Source organism: Malus domestica, chromosome 14 (genome assembly GCF_042453785.1).
Source record: "Malus domestica chromosome 14, GDT2T_hap1".
Classification (NCBI taxonomy): domain Eukaryota; kingdom Viridiplantae; phylum Streptophyta; class Magnoliopsida; order Rosales; family Rosaceae; genus Malus; species Malus domestica.
In genome coordinates, this window is record NC_091674.1 from 2,563,200 (window position 1) to 2,583,486 (window position 20,287).

At 40.2% G+C, this 20,287-nt stretch overlaps 2 protein-coding genes across 2 annotated transcripts; one reads left to right on the forward strand and one right to left on the reverse strand.

The window, feature by feature from the left end:
- Nucleotides 1-3,653: 3,653 nt before the first annotated feature.
- LOC114821141 (NDR1/HIN1-like protein 10) lies at nucleotides 3,654-4,241 on the reverse strand. The gene has a single exon (XM_029093057.2). The coding sequence runs from the start codon at nucleotides 4,239-4,241 to the stop codon at nucleotides 3,654-3,656; it is 588 nt and encodes a 195-aa protein (XP_028948890.2).
- An 814-nt stretch (nucleotides 4,242-5,055) lies between these two features.
- Nucleotides 5,056-14,298, forward strand: LOC103414884 (uncharacterized). The gene is made up of 5 exons (XM_070812411.1): nucleotides 5,056-5,074; nucleotides 5,204-5,505; nucleotides 6,259-6,309; nucleotides 13,440-13,619; nucleotides 13,739-14,298. Exons 1-5 carry the CDS (start codon nucleotides 5,056-5,058, stop codon nucleotides 14,021-14,023), a joined length of 837 nt encoding a protein of 278 aa, XP_070668512.1. The 3' UTR covers nucleotides 14,024-14,298.
- Nucleotides 14,299-20,287: the final 5,989 nt, after the last annotated feature.

Consider the following 20,287-nt stretch of genomic DNA (forward strand, 5'->3'; position numbering starts at 1 on the left):
TGTCAATATATAAATTATATGATATATGTGTTAAAAAATTAATAACTTAAAAAATAAAATTTCACACCATTCTTGTTAAAATACGTGGTATATCACTTGTGTTTCCGTCATAACTAAAAATTTCTCCTACATTGGACTAGGATTCTCTCATTTTCTTTTTTTTTTTCCATCCATTTTTATCATTTCCTCTCATGCTTTTTATTGTTATTTTTATTTTTATAAAAATTTAATATAAGATGTTAGCGTAGTTTAAACGTGACCGTTCAAACAGAAGAAAAATGAAAGAGTGGGAGAAAAATAGGGAAGATAATCTTTCTCCAAATGTGAGAGAAGAAAAACTAGGCCCGTCAGTCACATCACAGACTAAAGTAGGAAGTAGAAGCAGAGATCTTCGTCAAGATCTACACTCGATTGCTTGCGTAATTATGTGACTAAACCCTGACATCTCAACATTGGAACGGAAAATTTTTAATTATGACGAGAACGGGTGTGGTACATCACGTGTTTTTATGTAAGTAGTGAAACATTATATTTTTTAAGTTATTAGGCACACATATCATATGACGATCAAAAAAATCTCTCTATTGGAACCACAAACTCTGATACTTTGCAATACGAGACAGTCGTGGTGCGCAAATGATTTTCTCTCGCTCCTGAACTCCTCCACAACCATTTTCTTCAAATCCTGAGCATGTTCAAGCAAAAACATTGCAACTCGGATTCATTTGACCCGTAAGATAGTTCCAACGTTACCCCCTTCAGCTGAGATATTAAATCAAGGTTCTGGCTTTCCCAATTTCCCTTATCAAATAAAGATGCCTACAAAATTAAAAAACAATCAATTCAACAAAAAAATATTCTACATATAATATGTCAAAACTCTAATTCTTTGTTTGGACAAAGAACTTTAAAGTTCTATGGAACTTACTTAAGCTCAATTTGGTAAAAATGCTCTATGCATAGATGAGGAGTTTAAGCTCAATTTAGTAGAATACGCTACATAAATTTGACGGAATAACTTTAAAAATGACTAAAATGTGTCATTGTTACTTCGAACTAGCCCAAATAACCAAAATAACAAGGACAATAAGGTAAGCAGAAAATTTCACCTTTTGAACTTGAAGGCTAATATCGCCATCACGGAATAGAATATGAGATATTATTTAAGTAATGGTGTAGGTGTGTAACCACATTGAACTTCAACTTCGCCAGATGCTGATGATTCATCATACCACCATCCCATTCCAAATACTTGAGGTTGGGAGCAGAAATTTCCAACGAATTTTCCATCAACGGTAGATACTCATCAATATCCCAGATTATATTTATATCATCATGTTTCTCACTAGAGATCTTAAGATGGAATAGTTGAAGTTGAAAGAAAGAGGAACACTCAACCCGGAATGAGTCCCAAGACGAGCTTTCAATGATGATGTTATGTAGCCCTATCACATTTCTGAGCCCCAATGTTTTCAAGAATCTGCAGCAAGAACAAACCCATTTGCAAAACCCCTTCCCACCATCCCCGATAACATAACTCATGTCTCAAGGTCAAGAACCAATAAAAAAGAGGTGTGATATTCAGATACCCTATTTTACTTTTTACACGTCTTTTTAATTTTCAGTTGTCGAATCAGTTGAATTGAAGATGATCAACGAACATAAATTATCAAAAATGTGTGAAAAATAAAATAGAATGTGTGGATAACATATTTCATAAAAAAATATCAAACCCTTTTAGTATGGTTTAAAACCTGTTTTTGTAATTGTGTTTTGAGTCAAAATTTGCAGTCATTGTGGGCTGTTTCCTTTTTCTCGCGAAAAGGGTAGTTACCCAAAAGAACAGCGTCAGATCACGGTCTTCGAAGTGATAATTTTATCCTTTAAAGTGGGATAAATTACACTTTACCATCTTAAATTTGAAGTCGATTTCAATTCCTTACAATATCTTTAAAACATTTAATTGTTATACCTTAAATACTATTTTATTTCAATATAATACATCCGTAACATTTTCAATTCATTGATCCGTTAATAGATGACGTGGATGCCACATTTGTGCCAAATAGTTGCTAAATATGTGTCACGTGGCAATTATTATTATTTTTTAATTTAAAAAAAAACCTGAATCTTCACAAAAAAAAAAAAAAAAAAAAAACTGATAATGCAAAACCCACCCCCGCCTCCCCGGCAACCGCTTCCCACCCATCTTCTCCCTCCCAAGCCTCCACTCTCTTCACCTCCCCTCCCATCCAAAAACCCACCCCACCCCCACCTTCCCCGAGCCCTTTCTCCTCTTCAACCCCACCCCCTTTCTCCCTTCTCTCATCTGTAACCCCACCCACCATTTTCTCCTTTGCAACTCACACCCACCTTCTTCCTCTCCTCTGCAACTCGCACTCACCTTTCTCCCCCATCCGAACCCTGCTCCCTGATGCATCACCAAGTGGGCTCGTCAGTCAGCTTCAACAACAAGGTATGTATTTAATTTTGTCCTTCAAATTTTGAATTTTTTCGGTGCTTGGTTGGTGGTGGTCTGGATGATGTTAGGTTTGCTAAGGGTGGGTGGGGTTGCAGATGAGAGAAGGGAGAAAGGGGGGTGGGGTGGGTTTTTGGATGGGAGGGGAGGTGAAGAGAGTGGAGGCTCGGGAGGGAGAAGAGGGGTGGGGAGGGGTTGCGAGGGAGGTGGGGGTGGGTTTTGCGTTTTCAGTTTTTTTTTTTTTTTTAAATTAAATTTTTTTTTTGCCAAGTGGCACACATTTGGCAGCCACGTGACACAAATATGGCAGCCACATCAGCTCTTAACGGATCAATTGATGGAAAATGTAACAGATGTATTATATTGAAATAAAATAGTACTTGAGATATAAAAGTGAAATGTTTTAAAGATATTGTAAGGAATTGAAATTGATCTCAAACCTGAAGTGATAAAGTGTAATTTACCCTTTAAAGTACGTTATTAGCAAGCCACGTAATTTAAGTACACAGAGAATTGTAAGTTTGTGAGTGTCAAGGAGAATGATTTTTTGTTCTTGACAAACTTGTTATTCTGTTTATGAGTTATCACGTTGAGAAAATCACGTTTTTATTTGGCTAAGATTAGGAGCCCTAATAACATGCAATTATATTCAAGTAACCTTATCATGTTTTGACAAGAGTTCAATACCAAGTAGGATTATATCGAAACCCTAATTAATATGGAATATCCTGAGCATCAGTTAATAGGACTGATATCAAGGATGTTTTGACAAGAGTGTAGAACTCTTTCTCATTTCCTACAGCAATGGCAAGTTCTTCTTCAGGTAAGCATACTTCCTTTACGTATGCATGTTGTAATATACATGTGGTTCTATGCATGCAGTGTCTCTAATGGTTTACAAGAATTAGATGAAAAGGCTTGAAATCTCAAAAGATGAAATTGATTGTTTTTAATGAGTTTATGCACTTACTTTCCGAAAATTCAATACATAAATTTAATTTTCACTCGAGTAATAATTTAAGAACTAAATCGTCAGTTCACTCCTAATAAATCCAATGTATACATTCTGCTTACGAATTAAGAAAACAAAATCCAATATACATAATCAAACCCTATATAAAAAAAGGACAGAACATCCTCTCCATCGATCCCATGATCCCATTGGTCATGCATATTAATGAGGGACGTTGGACGCCCTATTCGCAAAAGGACATAACTTCTTCTTGGTTGCACGACATAGTTTCTCCTTCAAGTCACACGTGACCCTAGACGCCGTATTCGGATACACGAACTCCATAGGTGACATGAAGAAGTAACTGTTTCGAAGAGAGAGTTCGACGTCAATTTCGTAAGCTCCACCTGCATCTTCTTCAACGCTGGCAATGAAGCCGCTTACTTGCCCTTCAAACGAAAGCGTCCCAAGAGTTATATTCTTCGGCACTTGGAGAAAAGAAGTCAATTTTGCAGTGGCAAACTTTTGGCGTTTGTAATAAGCAACGACTTGAATGTTTTCGTGGCGAAAGTGGCGGTCGGGGTTTTGGACGGCGACGGTAAAGGCAACACTGTAGTGGAGGGCGTGGAAGCCATTGGTGGTACTGGTGAGCTTGAACCCGGTGAGAAAGGCACGAGTTACGTTAAATGTGTTGCGGCGGTCGTGGGCCGTATTGTCAGTGTAGACGGCGACGATACTGATGAGGATGCCGGCAATGAGGGCGACCATAACACGTCGAATATTTATTGTAGGGCGAGGATTTGAGGTCATGGTTTGAGAACAAGAATATGGCAAACAAAGCTTGAGATGATCAAGGGTTTAGTTCAATATAGTAAGTATTCGAAGGTGTAAATATGTATATATAGGGTTTTCAATTAGATCATTTTCCTAATCGGAGTATAATTCCAAATGTGGCAAGGATTTCATGATGTTTCCAATTAATCCTTTTCCTTATGGCGGTTTCCTAAAGTTGCAAGGATTATTGTCTCGATCAAACCGAAATGAGTGTATTATAATAAGGAACTATTTTTAATTACGTACAAATTATATTTTGACATATATACAAAAATATATATTTAAAATTACAAAATGAAGTAACTAGTATTATTTTCAAAAAAAAAAAAAAGAGTACCTAGTATTACTGTCTGTATCTCGTCATTTCTAAGTAAGAGTTTTTGAGTTCGACTTACTTAAATAGCCAGAGTCAGTCTACATGCAAGGCGAACAAAACATATACCTTGAACCTCACTTTGAACTTGTCTTGATATTTTTCATGCCCTTATTTACATGTATCTTGAAAATTTCATCATTCGTCTTACTATAGACTTAATAAGGAAAAAACCAAAAATATGTTCTTATTTCTCCAAAATCTACTTCAACGTCCCTCAAATTCATAAAGTTGTGGAGACAGTAAACTAGATTGGAAAATTTCTTAATTTCACTAGTTTATTAAAATAGACACTTATATATTAAGGTACTAAACGAAAAGTTTCCCGTAACATTTTCGTCAATGTCTCAACTTGCATTGAAAAACGAGTTTGATATTTAATTATTGTGAATAAGACAATAAGATAATTACAGGGTTATGGTTAACAATTTTTTCAGTACAGGGTCGATTTAAAATGGGAGCTCACCGCACAAGGATGATGAAAACTTTTTGGTCAAATTCTAAATAATTCTAGCCGTCAGATTTGTTGAGATTAATCTCAACCGTTGTTGAAAAGCGTGAAAAGATGGGAAGACTCAGTTCAGTCTCTTTCCACCTCTTCTCGATTTCGAACCAGACCCCAGACCAGAGACCACCACCATCCACCACTCCGTCGCGACTCGCTCTTCCCCTCACGTCCAAAACGGTGAACAGCCACCACTAGTCCGTCCACTCCCTCAATACAATCGACCACCACCGTTGCACCACCACCGCACCTCTATTCAGCTTCAGTCTCCAACATCTTCCTCCACATCCAAAACGAAATATCCGGGTTTGGGAGGAAACATCACCTCAACTCCACTTCCTTCCACCCTCAATTACATCAAGGTAAGTTTTCAAGTTGTGAAATTTGTGGTTGTGAATCTATGACTTAGGGTTTTTGATTTTCGAATTGGTTATGATTTTGTGAATGGGAATTAGGTTTCCAATTTCGAAACTATGTGGGGAGGGAATGAAATCATTGGTTTCAGAATTTGTGAATGGGAACCAGGGTTTCAAACTTTCAACTTTCCAAATTACGTGGGCAGGGGATGAATTTGTTTAATTCAGAATTTGTGAAAGGAAAATATGGTTTTAATTTTGGAAAAGATTGGGGGCTGGGAATATTAATTTTCGAAATCTTTTAGGAGTTTTGCAAATTATTGATTTATTTTCTCGTTGATGAATTTTGTTTCCATGCTCCTGTATATATCTGTGAGTTCAGTGCATGATCAGAGATTGAGATGCTGATAAAATGTTGGTCTTTCTAGACTTTCTTGGTTGCTGACCAGGGAATGTTTCTTGTTTGCAGCTGTTGGATAATCTATTCGTTTTGTAATCCGTTTATTTGTTCATATGTTTTGTGTACGCTGATTTTCAACTAAATAATTTATACATTAATACAATTTTAAGATCTCATTGTGCAATGTGAGAAAATGAAACCTAATAGTCAATTTTGAAAACCACCTCAAACTTGAACGGTGTAAAATATAGTTAGCCTAACAGAAAAATCATGTACGCCATTGCAGATTTGTCATGTTCTAATTTACTCTCCTTTATGGATTGCGATGTTCCAATATAGTAATTTACTGTCCTTTACAGGAAAGAGATTCGAACTTGGAGGAGAAGGCACACAAATATTTAATTGAACTGGTATACAGCGAACTACAACATTTTTACAGGAAAATGAGAAATAATTGAATTTTCACGGGAACATGAATGGTCCGCTCTAGCTTTGCATTTAGGATTTCTAGTCTCCTTGATTAATGAGTTGCCTTTCAACTCTTCGCATTCCTTGCAATAAATATTGGAGAAATGGAACAGTCGCCAATACTTCTTATAAAGTAGAAGAAGAAATCCGGTAAGCATACGTCAGGGAGTTAGAGTTCGTGCTAAGAGTATGTCTGACAGAATCACTGATCTTCCAGACTGGGTTGCTTATCATATTCTTTCCTTCCTTGCTGTTACAGACCTCACTCGTTTTGGCTGTGTGTCCAAAAGATGCAGACAACTTTATCTGTCAACTCCTTCATTGAATTTTGATGGATTTCCTGATGCACATATTGTTTCCTGTGAGAAGCGGTTAGAGTTGTTGAGTTCATTGGATAGGTTCTTATTGATGTATCGTGGAGTTAATAACATACAACGATTTCATATCTATTGGGATGATCTCCTTTTGAATGCAAGTTCAAGCTTCCGTCAAGATGCGGTCTTTCGGATGATGACATGGATCCATAATGCTGTAAGCTGTAACGTGGAAGTCCTTGAGATTTTTGTCCACATAATAATTGATCCGCCAAGAACTTTGTTACCTTCGTCTGTCTTTCTTTGTCGATCTTTGAGGTCTTTGTCGATATCAATGTGCTATAATATTCTTAAATCACCTTCGCTGACTTCTTCCTCTAATCTCGAGTGCTTGACATTGAGTAGTGTTACTATAGAAGATGAGGAGATTTTCAAATGGATCTCGTGTTCATGTAAGTGCATCAAGGAATTACATCTTGAAAATGTTTCAGGAAGCAGTGTCACCATTGAAAGCTCCTCTTTGAGATTGTTTAGTTTTTTGAATCCCAACCACTCATCTAGGTACTGCAACCTCAGCATCTCAGGTGAGAAACTTGAAGAAATACTTATCGACTGGGGATTTGATTCCACTTGCAGCAAATTATTGAATATTCATGCTCCAAATCTTAAGTATCTGAAGTGGTTAGGGAATTTGTTGTTTCACCAAAATTTTGGGAAACTAATACAACAACAACAACAACAAAGCCTTTTCCCACTAAGTGGGGTCGGCTATATGAATCCTAGAACGCCATTGCGCTCGGTTTTGTGTCATGTCCTCCGTTAGATCCAAGTAATCAAGTCTTTTCTTAGGGTCTCTTCCAAAGTTTTCCTAGGTCTTCCTCTACCCCTTCGGCCCTGAACTTCTGTCCCGTAGTCACATGTCCAAACCACCGGAACCGATTTTCTCTCATATTTCCTTCAATTTTGGCTACTCCTACTTTACCTTGGATATCCTCATTCCCAATCTTATCCTTTCTCGTGTGCCCATACATCCCACGAAGCATCCTCATCTCCGCTACACCCATTTTGTGTACGTGTTGATGCTTCACCGCCCAGCATTCTGTGCCATACAACATCGTTGGCCTTATTGCCGTCCTATAAAATTTTCCCTTGAGCTTCAGTGGCCTACGACGATCACACAACACGCCGGATACACTCTTACACTTCATCCATCCAGCTTGTATTCTATGGTTGAGATCTCCATCTAATTCTCCGTTCTCTTGCAAGATAGATCCTAGGTAACGAAAACGGTCACTTTTTGGGATCTTCGCTAGATTGCTCCGGTCATTAGTGTGGATAAGTATATAAATGGATAGAGATAGGAAAGCAAACACAAGATGTACGTGATTCACCCAGATTGGCTACGTCCACGGAATAGAGGAGTTCTCATTAATTGTGAAGGGTTTACACAAGTACATAGGTTCAAGCTCTCCTTTAGGGAGTACAAGTGAATGATTTAGTACAAATGACATTAGGAAATATTGTGGGAGAATGATCTCGTAACCACGAAACTTCTAAGTCCCGGAGTGTGGTATCGGCTTGACTTTCCTTATCTGTCTCATAGGTAGATGTGGAATCTTCTCTGGAAGTACTCTTCCTCCATCCAGGGGTGGTATCTGTAACTGGTGGAGATGCACAAGGTAATGTATCAATGTCACTTGAAGCTTACTTGTAGTTTCAGGCTTGGTCAAGCGCGATACAAACCATATAGTAGGAGTCCCCCAAGTCGCCGAGCTAGGGGATCTGCTGAAAGAGGTAACAGACAAGGTAAGCAATCAGAGCTCCGGCTGATTGTTCACATTCTCCCTATCTTGCAGGCAGCATGAAGGATAAAGAGAAGAAAAATGAGAAGAGATGATATGGGATACTTTTGCTTTTGAAGAAGTAACTTTCCACAGGCTTATTCTTGAACTGGCTGGAGGGTTTTCTGGTTTCCTCCAAAGTATAAGGCCGACTGAAGAATTTGAGGGTCAAAACAAGTCCATCAAATCTAGAGTACGTTCGACTCTGCTGATATGGGATACTTTTGCTTTTGACAGAGTAGTGGATGTATCGGCACGTGTGCTGTTACGCTTGTCTCCACATGCTTCCTTGTATCCTTCTCACTTGCCCTATCCTCAGGCAGATGTGGTATCTTCCTTGGAAGCATAAGATGTTGAAGATGAGTACTCGAGAGCAATGTCAGGGTAAGGGGTTCCAGGCAGTCAGTTCCTGGCTGGAAGCTTGATTCCAAGTGCTGACTGATTGCTCTCTTTCTCCTTGTCTTGCAGGTAAGAACAAGGCCAAAGGAAAAGACAGGGAAAAAGCATGATATGGGATACTCTTGCTTTTAACCCTGATGATATGAGATATTCTTGCTCTAGTATAGCTTGTTTACGGAGGTATTATCGGGGGGAAAGAAAGCTGAATATTTCGAAAGGCTTCGTTGGGAGTGCCCTATCAGATAAGAGGAAGGGTTGAGCATTTTTGCAGGTCTGCCTGTCCGTTGGGGATGGAGGTCGACATATATAGGAGTCTCCCTAACATCAAGTAATAATGCTATTCCTTTACCCTGCTTGGTCATAGCACGGTAGTGGGAGCTGCCAGCTTCACAAGTTTTAACTCTGTCAGAGCACTTTGAAAAAGTGGTCTGTGGTATCTGGAAAGCTGATGTTGCGTGTGAAGATTACAGACAAGCTTTATCCAAGGAGATCCGGCTCTTGAAGTTGGGAAAGTGGTGCCTCTTCGGTTTTCGAACAAGCAATCCTGTCGGGGATCTGGCTCTCGAGATTCGGAGAACGATGCCTCTTCGATTTTTGAGAAAGCAATCATACTGGGGGTCTGGCTCTCGAGATTCGGAGAGCGGTGTCTTCGATTTTTGAGAAAGTAATCATGTTGGGAGTTGGGAGTGTTTTCTCGAATATGAGTAAAGGTTGGGCATGTTTGCTAGTCTACCTTGCCACGAAGCACAGAGGTTGACACACAGGGACTTTCCAATTATCCAGCAGTGGTACTGTTCCTTTACCCTCTCTTCGATTTTTGAGAAAGTAATCATGTTAGGAGTCTGGCTCTCGAGATTCGGAGGGCGGTGCCTCTTCGATTTTGGAGCAAGCAATCTTGTTGGGGGTGTTTTCTCGAATGTGAGTAAAGGTTGGGCATGTTTGCTAGTCTACCTTGCCACGAAGCACAGAGGATGACACACAGGGACTTTCAAATTATCCAGCAGTGGTACTGTTCCTTTACCCTCTCTTCGATTTTTGAGAAAGTAATCATGTTGGGAGTCTGGCTCTCGAGATTCGGAGGGCGATGCCTCTTCGATTTTGGGGCAAGCAATCTTGTTGGGAGTGTTTTCTCGAATGTGAGTAAAGGTTGGGCATGTTTGCTAGTCTACCTTGCCATGAAGCACAGAGGTTGACACACCGGGACTTTCCAATTATCCAGCAGTGGTACTGTTCCTTTACCCTTGTGGGTAATAATATGGTAGCTAGGCCGTCAAAATTTATGTGTCTAAACTTTGTTAGTGTTGTTTCTTTGCTATTCTTTTACCCTTCTTGGTCAGAGCGATGTAGTGAGAGTTGCAAGCTTCACGTGTCTCGACTTTGTCAGAGAACTTTGGCAAAGTTATATGTGGTACCCGTGAGCTACTGTTGCGTGTGGGAAGTGGGTGATTGAACAATACGATTCATGTGCTTTCTACTTCGCCAGAAATCTTCGACAGAATGCCCATAATTTCCGCAAAGCTGAGTGTGCGTGTGACAGGTGCTGACAAGGCTGGAAAAGTAGTCTCAACTTTGTCAGAGAACTTTGGCAAAGTTATATGTGGTACCCATGAGCTACTGTTGCGTGTGGGAAGTGGGTGATTGAACAGTACGATTCATGTGCTTTCTACTTTGCCAGAAATCTTCGACAGAATGCCCATAATTTTCGCAAAGCTGAGTGTGCGTGTGACAGGTGCTGACAAGGCTGGAAAAGTAGGTGCCTCTTCGATTTCTGAGATCGACCCTCGTGGTCTCTGAGCAGCCCAGCTTTTGAGAAAGCAAACCTCTTCGATTTCTGAGATCGGCCCTCGTGGTCTCTGAGCAGCCCAGCTTTTGAGAAAGCAAACCTCTTCGATTTCTGAGATCGGCCCTCGTGGTCTCTGAGCAGCCCAGCTTTTGAGAAAGCAAACCTCTTCGATTTCTGAGATCGGCCCTCGTGGTCTCTGAGCAGCCCAGCTTTGGAGAAAGCAAACCTCTTCGATTTCTGAGATCGGCCTTCGTGGTCTTTGAGCAGCCCAACTTTTGAGAAAGCAAACGCCTCTTCGATTTCTGAGATCGACCCTCGTGGTCTCTGAGCAGCCCAGCTTTTGAGAAAGCAAACGCCTCTTCGATTTCTGAAGCTTCGTCGAGTGCAGATTTTTATAGAGGCTGACATTAAGTTCCAAAGCACACTTGAATATCCACCAGTAGAAGCTCCATTCTTGCACTTCTAAGATCTTGATTTGTCCGACCTCTTCTCTCTTCTACACTTTTGAAAATGTCTGGCCCCTCCGACCGTCGTTTTGACTTGAACCTTGTTGAAGAGGCAGCCCCGCCTTCTCCAGACAACATATGGCGCCCATCCTTCGTCTCCCCTACTGGTCCTCTTACCGTTGGGGATTCCGTGATGAAGAATGATATGACCGCTGCGGTAGTGGCCAGGAACCTTCTCACTCCCAAAGATAACAGACTACTTTCCAAACGGTCTGATGAGTTGGCTGTTAAGGATTCTCTGGCTCTTAGTGTTCAGTGTGCAGGTTCTGTGTCTAATATGGCCCAACGCCTATTTGCTCGAACCCGCCAAGTTGAATCATTGGCGGCTGAAGTGATGAGTCTCAAACAGGAGATTAGAGGGCTCAAGCATGAGAATAAACAGTTGCACCGGCTCGCACATGACTATGCTACAAACATGAAGAGGAAGCTTGACCAGATGAAGGAATCTGATGGTCAGGTTTTACTTGATCATCAGAGATTTGTGGGTTTGTTCCAAAGGCATTTATTGCCTTCGTCTTCTGGGGCTGTACCGCGTAATGAAGCTCCAAATGATCAACCTCTGATGCCTCCTCCTTCTAGGGTTCTGTCCAGTACTGAGGCTCCGAATGATCCCCCTCCGGTGCCTTCTCTTTCTGGGGCTCTACCGACTGCCGAGACTTCTCCTAAGCAACCTTTGTGAAGGCTCCCTCTTGTTTGTTTATTTTGACTCAAGTATATGTACATATTTGTAATTTATCGGGGATATCAATAAATAAGCTTTCCTTCATTTCAACGTATTGTGTTAAATCACCAAAGCCTTCTTCGCTAAGTTCTTTGAATTTTCTTTTGTTGAAGCTTGTATGTTGGAGCTTTGTGAGTGGAGCATGTAGGTTGAGGTAGTGTTCCCTTAATTTCCCGAGCGAGGACAACTTCTCGGTTGGAGACTTGGAAAATCCAAGTCACTGAGTGGGATCGGCTATATGAATCTTAGAACGCCATTGTGTTCTGTCCTGTGTCATGTCCTCCGTTAGATCCAAGTACTCTAAGTCTTTTCTTAGGGTCTCTCTCAAAGTTTTCCTGGGTCTTCCTCTACCCCTTCGGCCCTGAACCTCTGTCCCATAGTCGCATCTTCTAATCGGAGCGTCAGTAGGCCTTCTTTGCACATGTCCAAACCACCGTAACCGATTTTCTCTCATCTTTCCTTCAATTTCGGCTACTCCTACTTTACCCCGGATATCCTCATTCCTAATCTTATCCTTTCTCGTGTGCCCACACATCCAACGAAGCATCCTCATCTCCGCTACACCCATTTTGTGTACGTGTTGATGCTTCACCGCCCAACATTCTGTGCCATACAGCATCGCCGGCCTTATTGCCGTCCTATAAAATTTTCCCTTGAGCTTCAGTGGCATACGGCGGTCACACAACACGCCGGATGCACTCTTCCACTTCATCCATCCAGCTTGTATTCTATGGTTGAGATCTCCATCTAATTCTCCGTTCTTTTGCAAGATAGATCCTAGGTAACGAAAACGGTCGCTCTTTGGTATTTCTTGATCTCCGATCCTCACCCCTAACTCGTTTTGGCCTCCATTTGCACTGAACTTGCACTCCATATATTCTGTCTTTGATCGGCTTAGGCGAAGACCTTTAGATTCCAACACTTCTCTCCAAAGGTTAAGCTTTGCATTTACCCCTTCTTGAGTTTCATCTATCAACACTATATCGTCTGCGAAAAGCATACACCAAGGAATATCATCTTGAATATGTCCTGTTAACTCATCCATTACCAACGCAAAAAGGTAAGGACTTAAGGATGAGCCTTGATGTAATCCTACAGTTATGGGAAAGCTTTCGGTTTGTCCTTCATGAGTTCTTACGGCAGTCTTTGCTCCTTCATACATATCCTGTATAGCTTGGATATATGCTACTCGTACTCCTTTCTTCTCTAAAATCCTCCAAAGAATGTCTCTTGGGACCCTATCATACGCTTTTTCCAAATCTATAAAGACCATGTGTAAATCCTTTTTCCCATCTCTATATCTTTCCATCAATCTTCGTAAGAGATAGATTGCCTCCATGATTGAGCGCTGAAGCACTTATTCTAAGCAAAGAGATCACCATGGTAACAATATACTACTTTTTTAGTTTTTGAAGTAAATTTGTTTTTCTTAATTCTCAGAAACTGATGCAACTTTTACATGAATACTGGTTTTGTTTGGTTGAATTCATTTAGTTGTTCTTGTGCAGGCTCTGTTGAAGGGAGGTTTCATTCCAGGACTATTAGAGAATGTTAGTCATTTGTCTATTAATATTGGAAGCTGGCTTGATATTATACTCCCACAAATGGTCTCTATTTTTGGAAGAATGAATAATTTGAGTAGTTTGAACATCATGTCTGACATACTATTTTTACACCCTATAACTGATGTGAGTACTAGTCTTGCCTCTTTGTGTATTCACTCTTTGCGGTTCTTTTCTAACTTATTATCTTTGTGATCGCTGAATTTTTCGTTTGATTTGCTTGTTGATTTTTGACCTTCCTGCAGTGTTGTGGGTTTAATATGGGATATTGGAGACTGCAAAACTTTCCTTTTATTCATCAACTCAAGGAGGTGACCATAGAGCTGTCGAACGGATCTAATGGAGTTCAGTTTGCAAAGTATATCCTTGAGCATGCTGGGAATTTGAAGGAGATGAAGATTGTTTATTCACTTGAGCAATCTAAGGCAATAGCAAAGTTAAAGAAAAGCAAGAGAGCTTCCAAAATTGCCACGGTTGTCTTTGAGGAGGATAAATTTAGAATGTCCATCCGTCGATCTTTCCACCTTTAATATGCACTTATTCTATCCATTCAACATTAATGTTAGTAATTTTGAGAGGTACATCTGTTTGAGTAATGTGGTTGATGTACATAGCATTAAGTAAACGATGTGTCGGAAATTGAGGGTCCCGAAATCGATCGGGGTGGCGCATGTAAGCATCAAATTTAGATCATGGTGAGTCTTAGCGATCGTCAAATCAGTTGAGTTGGCTTGGTTTCATGCTTGGTTAATGTTTGTATTGAAGCAGATTCGGAGTTAGTCGTTCATTTCTTTAGTTCTCTTAATTTGCCTGCATGTTTCCCTCGTTTGTATTCTTCTTTTTTCCTTTCTAATATATTTCAGTAGGTTTGGTGCTTGAGGTCATTCCTCTTGCTCATTTTTACGGAATGACCAAAATGATTGATAGTGGACAAACTCAGGAATCGGTTCTATCGATTTTAAATCTTAGGGATCAAAGTGAGAGTTATGCTCTTTTCAAAGCTTGTTTTGGCTAAAAAGCCAAAGTCAATGCTAAAATAAGGCGACTGGTGCAGTGGTTAACTAAATTTCACCGTAATCAAGGTTGAGTTGTTGACGAAACTCATTAGTGATTAATCGGGCTTTTTGCCTCCAAATGACCCATCAACTAACTTTAAAAATTCATTTATTGGGCAAAACATTCATGAATTAGGGGTGTGGCATAGTTACTAAATTACGAAACGGGCAGAATGCGTGCAAAATTATGTATGTGTGTTATTCAGTAACTTTGCTAAAAAATAATATGAAGAATTCGCAATTTTTATATTTTATTTATTAAAATTATTTATTTATTTTTACTTCATTGATAATTTGTTAAAAATACGTATAGAAAGCGTTATTCTTAATGAAAATTTTATCAAGATAATGTGTATTAAATATTAAGAATATGAACCTACGTGTATGGTACTTTGAGTTATAAAAAATGTGTACAAAATACAGAAGTATTTTCGAAAAAAAAAGAAAACGGAAGTATTTTTTAAAAAAAAGAAGATAATATACGCGAATTTAATTATTAATAACAAGAGAGTTTTAACGAAACACTCCCGGTACTATTCATTTTTAACGAAAAATCACATTTTTACCTTTCATGGTACTATTCACTTACACCTTTATTTGTCATTTTTCATTAAAACTAAAGTTTTTGAGGACTTTTCGTTAGTTTTTCTTAATAATTAAGGTGCATCCGGGAGAAGTTAATGGCAGCTGCAAGTTAATGGCAAAGCGTAAGTTAATGGCACCTACAAGTTATCAACGTCAAGGAGTTAGAGCTTGTGATAAGACATTGTAAACATGGAAATTCTGTAGTGAATGAAACAAGAATACGTATACAAAGTAAATTTGTATTAATGAATTTGTAGGGTTACAATCTCTGTTTACAATTTTCCTCTGATTTAGTCTTCAAATTTGATGTAGATGCGTAGGTTGTTGATCCAAGGCTCACAATGACTTGATCTCGAACGAACGATTGAACAATTGCTTCAAGTTTTGAGCTTGAAACGATGCGTGGATAGTCTTCACCTTAGGTTTAGGGCTATGTCAAAGATGTTCTAGATGTAGAATTTCGTTGATTCTAGGATCCTGGCGACTTGATCTTGAATCGAACGTCGTTACAAGTTTTGAGCTTGCAACAAAGTCTTGAAGGAATCAACACAGGTGCTTGTTGATTCTTTAAGGGAATGCTTTGGCTTTGGTCGAAAGAAAGCTTCTGCTTTTGTTGGGCGTTCTTCGAAGAGAGCTTTGGCAGCGTATTAGTCTTGAAATATTTGTGCAGAGGTTCTTTTGGATGTGTAAATTTCAGCCCTTCAATGTAGAAATTGTCGATCTTTTTGATGTCTTGGGACCTTGTATTTATAGACTTCTCAAATCTTGCATTTGGATGAATTTGGCTTTTATTTGTGTCTTGATTCGTCCATAGGAGAATTTAGGCATGTTTTGTGTCTTAATTTCAGCCATTTTTCCTTGCTTGGCCAAATTATAGGGCTTTCTTGTCTATTTTGTGAGCAATCTTCAATTCTTGCTTGTTTTGTGAAGATGCTTTAGCTTTATTTCCGGTTTGGGAAGCAATTTGGACCCCTTGCCGATTTTAAGGAGATTTCTTCCCCTTTGCCAAATTTTAGGAATGCTTTTGAGCTTCCATTGTTTGATTTGTGCCACATGTCATTGATGACTTGTCAATTTGTGATGAGTCATACACCACGTGGAGCTTTATGATGCATCATTTGTATGCAACGAAATGTAACTGTCTGACAGAATTAGTGATCTTCCAGACGGAGTTGCTGATCACATTCTTTCTTTCCTTGGTATAACAAACCTCACTCGTTTCGGATGTGTGCCCAAAAGATGCAGACAACTACTTAATCTGTCAACTCCTTCATTGGATTTTTAATGGACTTTTTGTGAACATATATGGTTACATGTGATAAGCGGTTAAAGTTGTTAAGTTCTCTGGATAGGTTCTTATTGGTGCAGTGTGGAGTCAATAACACACAACAATTTCGCATCTATTCGGAGGATGATACCTTTGATGACGAAAGTTCAAGCTTCTGTGAAGATGTGATCTTTCGAATGATAACAAGGATCCACAATGCTGTCAACTGTAGCATGAAAGTTCTTGAGGTTAAATCCGGATGCTTGATCCAAGGTTCTTAAAGCACCCTCGCTTACTTCATCCTCTATTGGTTGTGGATCTATGAGATCTCTATTCGTTTGCATGCAGCACTGCAAGATTCATAAAGCACTCTCGCTTACTTCATCCTCTAATCTCGAGTACTTGAAGTTGTCTTCTGTTTGTATAGAAGACGAGGGGAATATTTTTAAATTTATTTTCATGTTCATGTAAGTGCATAACTCCGCCTATGTCTTACATGGCCGGTCCCAAGCCCGGATAAAGGAGGAGGGGGAGGGCGTCAGGTAGTCGACAGCCGGCACTCCATGATCACGTCGAATCCTTATGAAAATGAATCCAGAACAAAATCGCGCTAAAGCTAGGGCGTCACCCGTAAGTGGCGCGCTGTGTGGCCTGAGCACAGTGATAAGTGAGCAAGGGTCGCTGTATCTCCATCGGCACCCGGATGCAGTGTTAAATGAGCAAGGGGGCCATAGAAACTTCTTTTCGAACGACTCCACTCAAAGTTGTTTGGGAGCATATGCTCCTATCAACTTTACCCGGGACACACAAAAGAAGTACTTTGATCCTATTAGACGGGGGAATGTGAAGAAGCTAGGACAGAAGGGTAGAGTTCAAGAGAGCAAAATGCGTTTAGGAACGTGGAATATAGGAACCTTAACGGGAAAATCTATGGAAGTAGTGGAAGTTATGGTGAGGAGAAGGATAAATATTATGTGCCTACAAGAAACTAAGTGGGTTGGTAGTAAGACAAAGGATCTAGAAAACTCAGGGTTTAAACTTTGGTATTCGGGCACAAATAGAACGAGAAACGGTGTTGGCATCATCGTGGACAAGACCTTGGTACAAGATGTTGTAGATGTCAAGAGGGTAGGAGATAGAATCATGGCAATCAAGATTGTAATAGGACAAGAACTTATCAATGTGATTAGTGCGTACGCACCTCAAGTAGGGTTGGATACGAGTTCGAAGGAGAAATTTTGGGAAGATCTTGGAGACTTGGTGCAAGGAATTGCTCAGACGGAGAAGTTATTTATAGGAGGAGATTTAAATGGACACGTGGGCAGGGAGACAGGCAACTATGGAGGTTTTCATGGTGGCCATGGTTTTGGGGAGAGAAACGAGGATGGGGAAGCTATCTTGGATTTTGCAATGGCATATGATCTCTTCTTAGCCAACACCTTCTTTAAGAAGAGAGAAGAACATGTGATCACCTACAAGAGTGGGTCGTCAAAAACACAAATAGATTTTCTTCTAATGAGGAAAGGGGATCGTATAACTTGTAAGGATTGCAAAGTTATACCAGGAGAGAGCGTGGCTAATCAACATCGCTTGTTGGTGATGGATGTACATATCAAAAGAGTAAGACAAAAGAACAAGACTTGGAAGTGCCTAAGGACTAGATGGTGGAATCTAAAAGAAGAAAAACAAGCCATTTTCAAAGAGAAGGTAATCACCCAATGTGTGTGGGATAGAGAGGGGGAAGCTAGCCAAATGTGGGATTCCATGGCTAGTTGTATCCGAAAAGTAGCAAAAGAGGTATTAGGAGAGTCCAAGGGCTTTGCCCCACACCAAAAGGAATCTTGGTGGTGGAATGAGGAGGTACAAACGAAGGTGAAGGCTAAGAAGGAATGTTGTAAAGCCTTATACAAGGAGAGGACCGATGAAAATGGTGAAAGGTATAGAAAAGCGAAGCAAGAGGCGAAGAAAGCTGTCAGAGAAGCTAAGTTAGCGGCTTACGACGATATGTATAAACGACTAGATACCAAAGAAGGAGAGTTGGATATCTATAAACTATCTAGAGCAAGGGAAAAGAAGACAAGGGACCTAAACCAAGTGAGGTGCATCAAGGATGAGGATGGAAAGGTTCTTGCTACAGAGAACGCGGTTAAAGACAGATGGAGAGGTTATTTTCATAATCTTTTCAATGAAGGACATGAAATGAGTGCTTCTTTAGGGGAGTTGAGTAACTCAGAAGACTGTAGAAACTACTCTTTTTATCGTCGAATCCGGAAGGAAGAAGTGGTTGTAGCTTTGAAGAAGATGAAGCATAAAAAAGCAATAGGCCCAGACGATATACCAATCGAAGTGTGGAAACTTTTGGGAGAGACAGGTATAACATGGCTCACTGACCTTTTCAATAGGATTTTGAAAACGAAGAAGATGCCAAATGAGTGGCGAACGAGCACTTTGGTGCCTATCTACAAGAATAAGGGCGACGTACAAAATTGCATGAACTATAGGGGTATTAAGCTAATGAGTCATACAATGAAGCTCTGGGAGAGAGTCATTGAGCATAGATTGAGGCAAGAGACACGGGTTTCGGACAACCAATTCGGGTTCATGCCAGGGCGCTCAACCATGGAGGCAATCTATCTCTTACGAAGATTGATGGAAAGATATAGAGATAGGAAAAAGGATTTACACATGGTCTTTATAGATTTGGAAAAAGCGTATGATAGGGTCCCAAGAGACATTCTTTGGAGGATTTTAGAGAAGAAAGGAGTACGAGTAGCATATATCCAAGCTATACAGGATATGTATGAAGGAGCAAAGACTGCCGTAAGAACTCATGAAGGACAAACCGAAAGCTTTCCCATAACTGTAGGATTACATCAAGGCTCATCCTTAAGTCCTTACCTTTTTGCGTTGGTAATGGATGAGTTAACAGGACATATTCAAGATGATATTCCTTGGTGTATGCTTTTCGCAGACGATATAGTGTTGATAGATGAAACTCAGGAAGGGGTAAATGCAAAGCTTAACCTTTGGAGAGAAGTGTTGGAATCTAAAGGTCTTCGCCTAAGCCGATCAAAGACAGAATATATGGAGTGCAAGTTCAGTGCAAATGGAGGCCAAAACGAGTTAGGGGTGAGGATCGGAGATCAAGAAATACCAAAGAGCGACCGTTTTCGTTACCTAGGATCTATCTTGCAAAAGAACGGAGAATTAGATGGAGATCTCAACCATAGAATACAAGCTGGATGGATGAAGTGGAAGAGTGCATCCGGCGTGTTGTGTGACCGCCGTATGCCACTGAAGCTCAAGGGAAAATTTTATAGGACGGCAATAAGGCCGGCGATGCTGTATGGCACAGAATGTTGGGCGGTGAAACATCAACACGTACACAAAATGGGTGTAGCGGAGATGAGGATGCTTCGTTGGATGTGTGGGCACACGAGAAAGGATAAGATTAGGAATGAGGATATCCGGGGTAAAGTAGGAGTAGCCGAAATTGAAGGAAAGATGAGAGAAAATCGGTTACGGTGGTTTGGACATGTGCAAAGAAGGCCTACTGACGCTCCGATTAGAAGATGCGACTATGGGACAGAGGTTCAGGGCCGAAGGGGTAGAGGAAGACCTAGGAAAACTTTGGAAGAGACTCTAAGAAAAGACTTAGAGTACTTGGATCTAACGAAGGACATGACACAGGATCGAGCACAATGGCGTTCTAAGATTCATATAGCCGATCCCACTTAGTGACTTGGATTTTCCAAGTCTCCAACCGAGAAGTTTTCCTCACTCGGGAAATTAAGGGAACACTACCCCAACCTACATGCTCCACTCAGAAAGCTTCAACATACAAGCTTCAACAAAAGAAAATTCAAAGAACTTAGCGAAGAAGGCTT